We start from the raw sequence: 13,755 nt of genomic DNA, 5'->3' as shown, positions 1-13,755 counted from the left end.
ATTATAAGATGTCCTGAGAAAGGAATGTGAATGGTTCCATAGAAATTTGTGTTCTTTTCTGTATGCATACTTTTTACTATGATGAGGGAACGGATAAGGAGTTGTATTGGTTAGGGGTGTCGTAAGATAACCTCATTGTATAGCATAGATCCATTGAAAACTGTGCACTGAATTAAATTGTTTAAACATGTATGGGATTTTGAAGTCGAATTGGTCTCTCGGTCTGATTTTTTTTTGGTTGCTAGTCTAAACTGGGGATCAGATGTTAAGAGTCATTTAACTATACCAGGAAGTTCATCCAACTGATTCTTGGGTTGAGGGGATTAGCGTATGAGGTCAAATTGGTCTTGTATGCATTATTGCTCAGAAGAAAAATGAGCAGCAATCTTATTGAAACGTAAGATCCTGAGGTGACTTGACAGGGTGGATGCTGAAAGGATGTTTCCCCTTGTGGCGGAGGTTAGAACTAAGGGACACAAAGTGTTAGCTACAGGATGCGGTGCAAAATTTTGAATGGAAATGCCATCAGCTCCAAATTACACACCATTCTGTTTTAGATCTATATCATCTTTTTACTTCACTGTTGAGTTAATATCCTGGAATTCTCTGGTTAATTCATCCTTGAACTTTCAGCATAAGATTGGCAACCGAAAGGAAAAAGCCTGCTGCAAATTTAGGACAGTTGGTAATGGTTAGTAACGATACTGTGCCTGGGTGTCTCATGTACTGAGAACAAATAATAGATGTGTAGTTGATGAGCAAAATGCTGTAAAGCATTTGGTAAAGAAAATGTTAGCCAGTATTCAGGTTGGTTTTGCTGCTTTGATTTTTTTTTTGTAAGTTAATTTTGCACAATTTACACTTATGTCTTGGCCTGGATGAAGATTGTAATTGGATTTGGAGTTTCTTGTAGAACCCAAATTGTTGGTAAGTATGTGATGTTTTAATGGCACTATGACTCATCCAATCACTTTAAGAGAAGGTGAATTGACTGGGTTAGATTTTCATTCATTTTTGATAGATAGGATGTACCTAGACAACTGTTAGCACTGTGCTTTATGATTTGGTTGGAATTGGTAAATGTACAAGCAAGGAATTCATTGACTTTTTCACACTGTCAATCTACAATTTAATGCCATAATTTGAGTGTATACTGCAGAGGTGTCTTTGATTAGTTTTCTATTTTTTTAAAAAATCATAAACCCAGAAATTGGTCCCCTTGCAATGGTATGTATATGAACATACTATGAACTTGATAGCTTGCAGTTCTGTCTTTCATCTTTGCAACTGGATTAGGTTAGCACTCCAAGGTTGTAATCTAAAACTCCTTTAGTGGGGGGTTTAAAGTTCTACAGCACTCTACTAGCGTTCTGTTTTATTATAAATACTTATTTATATATTCAAGAAATGTTGGCATTTTAGCAAAAATTGTGTGTTGTGGAATATTTTGTTTTGCAGCCCTTTCGTTTTAAATTTTCAAGCTGTTCTGGAGTCTGACTTGCTGTTTTGAATATTTAATCACATAAAGGCTGTCTAAGCATTTCAGCTAAGGAAAGGTATGTGATTTGGCCAAGAGGCTTAAGACATTGCTGTTGTAAATTTAGATTTGTTCTTTGAAAGGGTTACATTTTTGTTTTATAACTGGTATCATATAATGTACTATAGAAATGTAAGCATTCAGATATGTGTAAAATCTAGAGCTGATTATCATTTAATCGTATGACTGTTTTGAGTTAAATGAAACTTGGCCTGCTGATTTTTTTCCATCTATATCCAACATATAGTTAATTGCTTTTTATCCGATAGAAATATTTCAGGATATATGATTTGTTGTAATGTGCTGTAAACTGGGAAACAACCTCTGTTAGCTTGCTCAATTTGATAGTCTGCTTATGTAAGCCTAAAGAAGGCTGGTTTCAGGTCCCTCTGATGAAGATTGTTCAGCAGATTTCAGTCATCACATACTCTAGATAAATTCAGATAATTGGGTAAGTCCCAAATTGATTTGTACAATCCTAGCAATAAGCCTGCTCAAGCCTATCCATCTTTTGTACAACATTTTCTTATGACAGCAGTTTAGCTTTATGCTATTTTAATATAAATTATTTACTGAAAGTGCGTGCCGGTGTTTTTTCTTTGTTTGAAAAGCAGTAATTTGAATTGTTTGTTTGAAAAGCAGTAATTTGAATTGTATTTTAAAATTCAAAGCCGTAATTTGAATTGTATATTAAAATTCAAAGCTGTCCGCTCAGGTTAATTGAACTGTTTCGCAACCTGGAAGTAAAATGGTTTTTTCGTCTTTTTCTTCAAGTCTATCTGTCTTTGGAATCTATCACCCCATGTCCAGCGTCCCCTACATTTTTTTGACTCCTCCCAGGTCTATGTCTGTCTTTCTTACAACATGCTCAGAATGTGGTCGTAGTGCATTATTCCTCCTCAACTTTACACTGCTTTTAATGTAGTAGACTATGTCAGTTTCTGCAACACCTCCCCTGTTTTCTGGCTCTGTAGTCCAGCCCTCACCTTGATTCTACACCTCTTCCAAACATACCAATGGAAGGTTTGTGATGGGTGGATCTCACAGGAAGCTACAAAGGGCAGCATGTAGAGTCGAAGTATGAGATGAGTAGCATTACTGGGAATAATTACAGATTGACTAAGTGAGGGGTAAATAGTACCTCAAAGCTTTGTGTTTTGCCTCCGATTCTCTCAAATCAAAAAGTAGGAGTAAACAGGTCATTTTTTGAGTGAGTGGGCAAATGCAAGGCAGATACAGTATAATGTAGATGAATGTGAAGTTATCCACTTTTGGTAGCAAAAACAAGGCAGATTATTCTCTGGCAATAAATTGAGAGGGGGGAATGTGCAAACAGACCTGGGTGTCCTCATACACTAGTCACTGAAGATAAGCATGCAAGTGCAGCAAGGCAAATAGTATGTTGGCCTTCACAGGATGTGGAGATGCCGGCGTTGGACTGGGGTAAGCACAGTAAGAAGTCTCACAACATCACGTTAAAGTCCAACAGGTTTATTTGGCAGCACAAGCTTTCGGAACACTGCTCCTTGACTCACCTGATGAAGGAGCAGCGCTCCGAAAGCTTGTGCTGCCAAAGATCCAGTGTAGTATGGATTGGATGCTGCGCTTGGTCAAGGTCATTGGGTTGCATTTAAGCTTCATATTCATATGAAGCAATTTTTAAAAGCGGCATCTTGGCCTTTTGGCTAAGATGCAAATGAGATCAAGCCTTGGAGGAGGAAACCTCCCCCTCCTCCAATCAGCTTGGCTCATGTAGATCAGGCCCAAGACAGGTGTGAAGGCCCTGTCTTGTCAGCTTGGATCGGAAATGTCTCAACTTGTTGAGACTCTGAATTGGACTTGATTTGATTGAATTGGAAAAGTATAAAAAAATAAACCTGCACTTTAACCTGGTGTTGTGAGACTTCTTACTTAGCCTTCACAGGAGCAGTGATATCTTGCTGCAATTTTACAGGGCCTTGGTGAGGCCATACCTGGAATCTTGTGTGCAGTTTAGGTCTCTTTATCTGAAGAAGGATGACCGTGCTGTAGAGGAGGGTGCAATGAAGGTTTACCAGCCTGATTCCTGGGATGGCAGAACTGACGCATGAGGAAAGATTGAGTCAGTTAGGATTATATTCACTGAAGTTCAGAAGAATGAGGGGAGATTTCATAGAAAATAGGACTAGACCAGGTAGTTGTAGGAAGGATGTTCCTGATGGCGGGGGGAGTCCAGAACCAGGGATCATAATCCAAGGATATGGAGTAAACCATTTCGGACAAATGGAAGAAATTTCTTCTTCCAGAGAGTGGGAAGTCTGTGGAATTCGCTACCACAAAAATTCATTGAGGCCAAAGCATTATATGTTTTCAAGAGGGAATTAGACATAGCTTTGGGGGCAAAGGAGATCAAAGGATATTGGGGTGGGGGGGTGCGCACAGGGTCAGGCTATTGAGTTGGATGATTAGCCATGATCATGATGAATGGCACAGTGAGCTCAAAGTGCTGAATGGCCCACTCCTATGTTGATGTTTCTAATGCCCATTTTTCCTGCCATTCCCTGTTTAAATCCACAATTAGGTTTCCATCCCTGCCACAGTACCCCAGCAGCCCAAACAAAAATTACTTTTTACTGAAATCAAAGAACGGCGCTCTATAGAAATGTACACAAACTCCAGATACATTGTTACCCCTCTCAAAAATAACAGGAATTTATTACAAATACAACAATTTAATAGTTTGTAATCACTTGTGCTATGAATACCAAGATGTATGTTTTTTCTTTGCAAATGGGCTAAATTTATTTAACTGGATTAGACTTCAGTGTTGCTGAATGTAATAGTCAATAAAATCAGACAGATTTCTTGTTGCAAAACATGCTCATTCCTGTGGTTCAGGCTTTCAATAACTCAGCAATAGAAGCCCTAGGCTAGTGTTGTTTACTACTTGCAGTTGAATCTGCCTGCTGTGTAACTGACTTGTCAAACAAAGTACCATGGCTTTGATTAGCCCTCAGTCCAGAAAAACTTTGTCGTCTTGGATCATATCTTAATTGTTTAAAAAAAAAAGTCTCAACCAATGCTTTCTGCACTAATTAGCCGAATAAATGTGTCCATTGAAAGTTATATAAATATACTTTTAAAAAGACATGTTTTCTCTAATCATAGGGACTTGGTCCAGAAAGTTTAAAAGCGAACAGACAAACCCAACCAAAGAAAAATGCAATGCTATGGTTTTCTTGATGCCACATTGAAAACAAAACTTAGGAAGTGGTGATTGCTCTGTGAAACTTGTGATTTTTTAAAAGATTGTTGAGGGAGCTGTACACAGGCAAAAACTGTGCAATTTGTTTTTCATGTGACTGCAGATCCAAATTACTTGACTAGAAAATCCTCAAATACAGAAGTGAAGCTTGGCTATATTGGAAACGCTGTGACAGCTACAGTGGGCTATTGCAGATTGTAGTGTCAACCGAGGAAATTGTCAGCAATTGTCTGAAGTCCAACCTGCAAACCTCATTATGCCTTGGTCTTGACTTTAAACTTGTGCTTACCATAGGTTTCAGTCATTGTTTCAACACAGCTGATTTGACAAAGATATGCAGAAGTATACATTTATTTAGACTATCTTTCCAAATGAAATTGATTGTAGAAGTAAAATCGTAACTCAAATTTTGTAGCGATTCTATTCTCCAGTTTGTATAACACATGCATTTCTGAATCTAGCGTGGAGCTTCCTGTGTTAGTGAGTCACCAAAAGTCTAAAGCCCAGTAAAAATGACCAGATTTTGCAGCTTAGCAATGTGGTGATTTTATCAACCTTTACATGTGGTAATATTTAAATTTATTGTATATGCGTTATTCTTGACTAGAACATTTCTTATGTTGTATCTTCATGAACCTGTATCTACCACCTGGGAAGTCTCACAACACCAGTTTGAAGTCCAACCGGTTTATTTGGTAGCGTTGTGTGTCGACGCAGAGTCACTGAGCAGAGACTGATAGCCAAGTTCCGCACACATGAGGACGGCCTCAACCAGGATCTTGGGTTCATGTCACGCTATCTAACCCCCACGACTTGCCTGGGCTTGCAAAATCTCACTAACTGTCCTGGCTGGAGACAATACACATCTCTTTAACCTGTGCTTAACCCTCTCTCCACTCACATTGTCTGTACCTTTAAGACTTGATTACCTGTAAAGACTCGCATTCCAACCATTATTTTGTAAATTGAGTTTGTCTTTATATGCCCTGTTTGTGAACAGAACTCCCACTTACCTGATGAAGGAGCAGCGCTCCGAAAGCAAGTGGCTTGTGCTACCAAATAAACCTGTTGGACTTTAACCTGGTGTTGTGAGACTTCTTACTGTGTTTACCCCAGTCCAACGCTGGCATCTCCACGTCATGTCCACCACTGGGAGCAAGTACTTTATTTATCTGTGTTGAGAATGCTGTCAGTGGAATTTGGAGTTGGACATGGGATTTTAAAAATACAAGAATGGTATAAGAACTTCTGAAGTGAAGTTTTAGGTGTTGGAATTGAGTGCAGAGCAGGAAAAAAGTGGTAAGTAAGCTAGATGTTATATTCAAGTGACCAACCAAGCAACCCAAAAATGGTAGTAGAGGAATTCCAAGTATACGTGAGTTTTTTGAGCATAGTGTTGACTTGAACAAATTCAATTGTGGGAATTGGCACCATCTCTGCTTCAGGAAATTGAGACAAACCAACACATCAGCGGGGAAAGGTTTTTGGACAAAGATTTGCAAGGGTAATCGTATTGTTGATTAATGGAGGATGAAAGACGTGATTTTCTGAGGTAGGGAAGGTAGACATGTGTTTAGAACAAGAATATTCGGCGCTCCTTAGATTTGAAGCAGTAGCTTTCTGTGATGCGTGTGGACCATGAAGTGCATCAATTAATATCAGATGGCTGAGGCTTTGTTTCATTTGGAAATGTGGAACAGATTCTGAAATTGCAAGAATAAAAAGGATGATTAAAAAATGTTAGGGATATTTAGTTTTACTTCATCTTGGTCTTCTTTTGTTGCATCACCTCAAGACGTCTCAAAAAGCTTTACAGTCTACAAAGATGGTTATCAGAAAAATAAGTGAATCCTGAAGTAATTGAGCACAAAATGAACAATTATGATAAATAGAACATACATTTAGCTAGGTTGTGGGGGTGGCACGGTGGCTAACCACTGCCACTGTGCTGCCACCATGGTGCCCCCATAATCCTGGAGCTTTGAGAACACTTCTGGAGAGCGAGCCACAGAGAGAGAGCCTCTTCCTTCTATCAGCTTGAAGCAGCAAATGTTCTTTATTTTTAAATGGAAGTTTCCTGTAATTGAGAGGTCTAGAATATGTAGCAAGAGGTTTAAAAAAAAGGCTATTTGTGAAATCTCCAACTGAGAATGAGATACATCTTCAAGCTGTGAGGCTATGGAATTCACTGAGTTAGTGGTTTCATTTTGTATTCTGATTATGCATATGTAGTGCAGAAAGGATTAATATCATTCAGTCCACATCCACCATTTGGCCCACATCCAGCAAGGACTTCTGTGCATGTTTAAATATATATATCCTCTAATATAGTAACATATCCCAAGGTGCTTAATGATATCTGTATTAAAAAAATTTGTACTGAGTCACGAAATAACAAGATAGATAAGAAAACGCTTACTCAGAGGCAGGTTTTAAGAAACAACGGTTTGGAAAGGGAACTGTTTGGGGATAAGGTAACTCAAAGCACGGTGATCAAAGGCAGTGAGATTTTGAAAATTGGATGCCAAGAGGTCAGAATTGGAGTGTAAAAATCTCAAAGGCTTCTGGGGCTGGAAGAGGTTAGATAGGCAGGAATGAGCAAGTATGGGTGATTTATGCGAGTTAAGATATGGGTAGTATAGAATTTTGGATGAGCACAAGTTTATACAAAGTGAATAATGGTAGGCCATGTAAGGAGCATTAGAATATTAATACTAAAGGTAATTAAGGCATGAATGAGAGTTTCAGCTACAAAAGAGCTGAGACAGGGTCTCAGTTGGATGTTGTAGAGGGGGAAATACAGTGGCTGGCATTGCTGCCTCATAGAGCCAGGGACCTGGGTTCAATTCCAGCTATCCGAGTGGGGTTTGCACGATTTCCCCTGTCTGCGTGGGTTTCCTCCCACAGTCTAAAGATGTTTAGGTTAGGTGGATTGGCCATGATAAATTGCCCCTTAGTGTCATGGGGATTAGCAGAGTAAATATGTGGGGTTACGGGGATAGGGCCTGGGTGGGATTGTTGTCGGTGTAGGCTCGATGGGCCGAATGACCGCCTCCTGCACTGTAGGGATTCTATAATTGCAAGCAGTTTTGGTGATGGAATGGATGCTCATCAAGATTGCAAATGCAATGGTCAGTTGCCAGGGATGGACACGGTGGTCAGAGAATGGAGCTTGTGGTGGAGACTTAGTTGGTGGAACTTTCTGCTCATCCAATACTGTATGAGCAATATAGCAAATCAGACTGTGGAAGGGTCAAGAGAGGAGTGAAGGAACAAAGAGTTTTGTCACTATACATGTTTTCAGAGGAGGAGCATGTAGACTCCCTGTACAACTCTTAATAAGGTTTAGGTTGCGAAGCTGCAATTAACCTTTACAAACTACTATTGGAGCTTTTTAAAAACCAATAGTTTTGGCATGATCCCTATATGTTGAAATGCAAATGTAAAATTAAACTTTGTAAAGATTGCTGGCGCACACTTTAGGAAATGGAAATGTCTGATTTGCTTGTGGACACCATTGGATAGATTTTTTTTATGCCTTTATCAATGACCAAAAACAAATTTTGATTGATCTGTTGATCTTATTACCTGTCCTTATGCAATTGCTGCTGATCTTCCAGTGTAGACATGATGGACTGAATAGTTTCCTTTGGTACTGTGATCGTTTCAACCTTTGTTTTTTCCTATTTTGTGTTTCAGAACAGTCACTCGATGGGGAGTAACAGAGGACCACCTCTTTGTGTTGCCCTCCCAACTTTATGCTGCAGAGAAAACACCTCTTCCATAATGAAACTAGTATTAACTGAATGGCAATTAATATGGATTTTTAATAGACAATAAATAAGCCATAATCCAAAGTTTCTACCAAATAGCTTTCTTTTGGTTTTTTGAATGCATCTGAAAGAAATAGAGGAAGAAAAGTGCTAAGCCTACAAAAAAAACGACGAAGACATCTTGAATAAGCATTTCCCCAATAAAAGCACGCACGTTTTCTATGGCGGCAATGGCTCCACAGAATGACGACACAGAATCTATGCAAGCACAAGAATTACCAACTAAATTGAAAAAGAAAAAAGACGACAAGGAGAATGGCGATGAAACAGTTAGTGAGGGGTCCATCGATCGCATTCCTGTCAAATTATGGGTGATGCATGGTGCAGTGATGTTTGGCAGGGAATTCTGTTATGCAATGGAAACTGCCTTGGTAACACCAGTATTGTTACAGATAGGTGAGTACAAAAATATAAGCAACACTGGAAAATGCATCTGCAAAAGTTTTTTTACAGTTCAGATCCAATACAAGGACCAAAACACTGGGACTAAGCTAATGTATTTTAATTGAGTTATTTATCCATGCAATTCTTATTTATATACACCCACACTGACTATATTTTAATAGAACTGAGTTGTTAATGCAGTAAATATCTGCAGTCTTACTACAGCAAATATGCACTTTTTAAGAATCTAACTTTACATCATCATTGAATCATAGCTTACAATGCAGAAAGAGGCAACTTAGTCCATAGAATCATACAGCACAGAAGATGCCCTTCGGCCCATCGAATCCACACTGACCTGCTAGAAACACCTGAACTCCCACCTAATCCCATTTGCCAGCACTTGGCCCATAGCCCTGAATGTTATGATGTGCCAAGTGCTCATCCAGATACTTTTATAAAAGATGTGAGACAACATGCCTCCACCACCCTCCAGGCAGCACATTCCAGACCGTCACCACCCTCTGGGTAAAAAAAGCTTTTCCTCACATCCCCCCCCTCCCCCTCACTCTTAACTTGTGTCCCCTCGTGACTGACTCTTCAACTAAGGGGAACAACTGCTCCTTATCCACTCTGTTCATGTCTCTCATAATCTTGTACACCTCGATCATGTCACCCCTTGGTCTTCTCTGCTCTAACGAAAACAACACAAGCCTATCCAAACTCTCTTCATAACTTAAATGTTCCATCCCAGGCAGCATCCGGGTAAATCTCTTTTGTATCCCCTCCACATCCCCTCCAATCACATCCTTCCGAAAATGTAGCGACCAGAACTGCACGCAGTGTTCTAGCTGTGGCCTCACCAAAGTTCTATGTAACTCCATGACTTCCTTACATCTGTAATCTATGTCTCGATTGATAAAGGCAAGTGTCTCATATGGCTTTTTCACCACCCTGCCAACATGCCCTTCCACTTTCAGAGATCTGTGGATAAACACACCAAGGTCCTTTTGTTCCACAGAATTTGTGTGTTCTACCATTCATTGAATACTTTCTTGTCAAATGACTCCTTCCAAAGTGTATCACGCACACTTTTCAGGGTTAAATTCCATCTGCCACTTATCTGTCCATTTGACCATTCCATCTACATCTTCTTGTAGTCCAAGACTGTTAACCACCTGTCCAATCTTTGTGTCATCCGCAAACTGACTAATCCTACACCCCCACACATAATTGGGGGCCTTGTGGTATGCCACTGGACCCTGGCTTCCAGTCACTAATCCAGTCACTAAAGCAGCCTTCTGTCTTCACCCTCTGTCTCCTACAACTGAGCCAATTTTGAATCCACTTTATCAAATTACCCTGTATCCCATGTGAATTTACCTTCTTTACAAATTTCCCATTTGGGACCTTGTCAAAGGCTTTGCTGATATCCATATAAACTGCATCAACTGTACCACCCTCGTCTATACACTCCATCCTGTATGCTCCAGCTCAAAAATGTGACAGCCAGTCTAATCCCACTTTCCAGCATGTGGTCTCTAAATGTAAGGTTATCCACTTCAGTAGCAATAATAGGAAGACAGATTATTACTTGAATGGGTGTAAATTGAGAGAGATGATACTTAACGAGACCTTGGAGCCCTTGTGCGTCAGTCGCTGAAAGTAAGCGAATAGGTATCGTAGGCAGTAAAGAAGGCAAATGGTTTGTTGGCCTTCATAGCAAGAGGATCTGAGTATAAGGTTAGGGATGTTTTGCTGCAATTGTATAAGGTGTTGCTGAGGCCACATCTGGAGTATTGTGTGCAGTTTTGGTGTCCTTGTCTGAGGAAGGATGTCCTTGCTACAGAGGGAGTACAGCAAAGGTTTATCAGGCTGATTCCTGGGATGACAGGATGTCATATGAGGAGAGATTAATTTGGTTAAAGTTATATTAATTGGAGTTTAGAAGAGTGAGGGGGAACTCATAGAAACTTACAAAATTCTAACAGGATTAGGCAGGGTATATTCAGGAAGAATGTTCCTTATGGCGGGGGAGTCCAGAACTGGGGGTCATAGTTTGAGGATAAGGGGTAAACCTTTTAGAACTGAAGTGAGGAGAAATTTATTTATTTCTTCATTTCTGGTGAATGTGTGGAATTCACTACTACACAATGTAGCTGAGGCCAAAATGTTGTCGAATTTCAAAAATAAATTAGATATAGCTCTTGGGGCTAAAGGGATCAAGGGATATGGGGGTAAGGGAGGATCAGGATATTGAATTCTATCAGCCATGATCAAAATAAATGGCGGTGCAGGCTTGAATGGCCGACTCCTAGTTTTTATGTTTCAAGCAGAACGTTCCAGATCCCAACAGCCCGCTGGGTTAATGAAGGGGAAATCATGCTTGACAAATCTGTTGGAATTCTTTGAAGATTTAACTAATAGAGTTGACAATGGAGAACCAGTCGATGTGGTATATTTGGACTTTCAGAAAGTGTTTGACAAAGTCCCGCTCAAGAGATTATCGCGCAAGATTAAAGCGCATGGGATTGGGGGAAGTGTATTGAGATGGATTGAAATCTGGTTGGCAGAGAGGAAACAAAGAATAGGAATTAATGGGTGCTTTTCAAATTGTGGAGATGCCGGCGTTGGACTGGGATAAACGCAGTAAGAAGTTTAACAACACCAAGTTAAAGTCCAACAGGTTTATTTGGTAGCAAAAGTCACACAAGCTTTCGGAGCTCCAAGCCCCTTCTTCAAGTGCGTGGGAATTCTGTTCGCAAACAGGGCATATAAAGACACAAACTCAATTTACATGAATAATGGTTGGAATGCGAATACTTACAGCTAATCAAGTTTTTAAGATACAAACCATGTGAGTGGAGAGAGCATCAAGACAGGCTAAAGAGATGTGTATTGTCTTCAGACAGGACAGCCGGTGAGACTCTGCAGGTCCAGGCAAGCTGTGGGGATTACAAATAGTGTGACATGAACCCAATATCCCGGTTGAGGCCGTCCTCATGTGTGCAGAACTTGGCTATCAGTTTCTGCTCAGCGACTCTGCGCCGTCGTGTATCGTGAAGGCCGCCTTGGAGAACGCTTAACAGAATATCAGAGGCCGAATGCCCGTGACCGCTGAAGTGCTCCCCAACAGGAAGAGAACAGTCTTGCCTGGTGATTGTCAAGCGATGTTCATTCATCCGTTGTCGCAGCGTCTGCATGGTTTCCCCAATGTACCATGCCTCTGGACATCCTTTCCTGCAGCGTATCAGGTAGATAACGTTGGCCGAGTTGCAAGAGTATGTACCATGTACCTGGTGGATGGTGTTCTCACGTGAAATGATGGCATCTGTGTCGATGATCCGGCACGTCTTGCAGAGGTTGCTGTGGCAGGGTTGTGTGGTGTCGTGGTCACTATTCTCCTGAAGGCTGGGTAGTTTGCTGCGAACAATGGTCTGTTTGAGGTTGTGTGGTTGTTTGAAGGCAAGAAGTGGGGGTGTGGGGACGGCCTTGGCGAGATGCTAGTCTTCATCAATGACAGGTTGAAGGCTCCGGAGGAGATGCTGTAGCTTCTCCGCTCCGGAGAAGTACTGGACGACGAAGGGTCAACCACGGGACACGGTGGACAGAGTACCCTTTGTCGTCCAGTACTTCCCCGGAGCGGAGAAGCTAAGGCATCTCCTCCGGAGCCTTCAACATGTCATTGATGAAGACTAACATCTCGCCAAGGCCATCCCCACACCCTCACTTCTTGCCTTCAAACAACCGCACAACCTCAAACAGACCATTGTCCGCAGCAAACTACCCAGCCTTCAGGAGAACAGTGACCACGACACCACACAACCCTGCCACAGCAACCTCTGCAAGACGTGCCGGATCATCGACACAGATGCCATCATCTCACGTGAGAACACCATCCACCAGGTACACGGTACATACTCTTGCAACTCGGCCAACGTTGTCTACCTGATACGCTGCAGGAAAGGATGTCCCGAGGCATGGTACATTGGGGAAACCATGCAGACGCTGCGACAACGGATGAATGAACACCGCTCGACAATCACCAGGCAAGACTGTTCTCTTCCTGTTGGGGAGCACTTCAGTGGTCACGGGCATTCGGCCTGTGATATTCGGAGAAGCGTTCTCCAAGGCGGCCTTCATGACACGACAGCGCAGAGTCGCTGAGCAGAAACTGATAGCCAAGTTCCGCACACATGAGGACGGCCTCAACCGGGATCTTGAGTTCATGTCACACTATTTGTAATCCCCACAGCTTGCCGGGACCTGCAGAGTCTCACTGGCTGTCCTGTCTGGAGACAATACACATCTCTTTAGCCTGTCTTGATGCTCTCTCCACTCACATTGTTTGTATCTTAAAGACTTGATTAGCTGTAAGTATTCGCATTCCAACCATTATTCATGTAAATTGAGTTTGTGTCTTTATATGCCCTGTTTGTGAACAGAATTCCCGCTCACCTGAAGGGGCTTGGGGCTCCGAAAGTTTGTGTGGCTTTTGCTACCAAATAAACCTGTTGGACTTTAACATGATGTTGTTAAACTTCTTACTGTGCTTTTCAGATTGGCAGGCAGTAACTAGTGGAGTGCCACAGGGATCGGTGCTGGGACCCCAGCTATTCACAATATATATTAATGATTTGGATGAGGGAACAAAATGTAACATCTCAAAGTTTGCAGATGATACCAAGTTGGGTGGGAGGGTGAACTGTGGCGAGGATGCAAGGATCCTTCAGAATGATCTGGACAGGTTGGGTGAG

The 13,755-nt window shown here is 41.4% G+C and overlaps 1 protein-coding gene across 1 annotated transcript in view; it reads left to right on the top strand.

Annotated features, from left to right (window-relative positions):
• The first annotated feature begins 1,480 nt into the window (after positions 1-1,480).
• The window catches only part of slc45a4a (solute carrier family 45 member 4a), a 49,539-nt gene continuing 37,264 nt past the window's right edge, over positions 1,481-13,755 (top strand). Inside the window, exons 1-2 of the mRNA XM_078215787.1 lie at positions 1,481-1,556; positions 8,481-9,010. Of these exons, the coding sequence (XP_078071913.1) occupies positions 8,776-9,010 (235 nt within the window). The 5' untranslated portion in view covers positions 1,481-1,556; positions 8,481-8,775. The remainder of the gene's footprint in view (positions 1,557-8,480; positions 9,011-13,755) is intronic.

The sequence above is a fragment of the Mustelus asterias genome, chromosome 7 (genome assembly GCF_964213995.1).
Source record: "Mustelus asterias chromosome 7, sMusAst1.hap1.1, whole genome shotgun sequence".
NCBI classification, from domain to species: Eukaryota; Metazoa; Chordata; class Chondrichthyes; order Carcharhiniformes; family Triakidae; genus Mustelus; species Mustelus asterias.
This window is presented reverse-complemented; position numbering and strand designations above follow the sequence as displayed.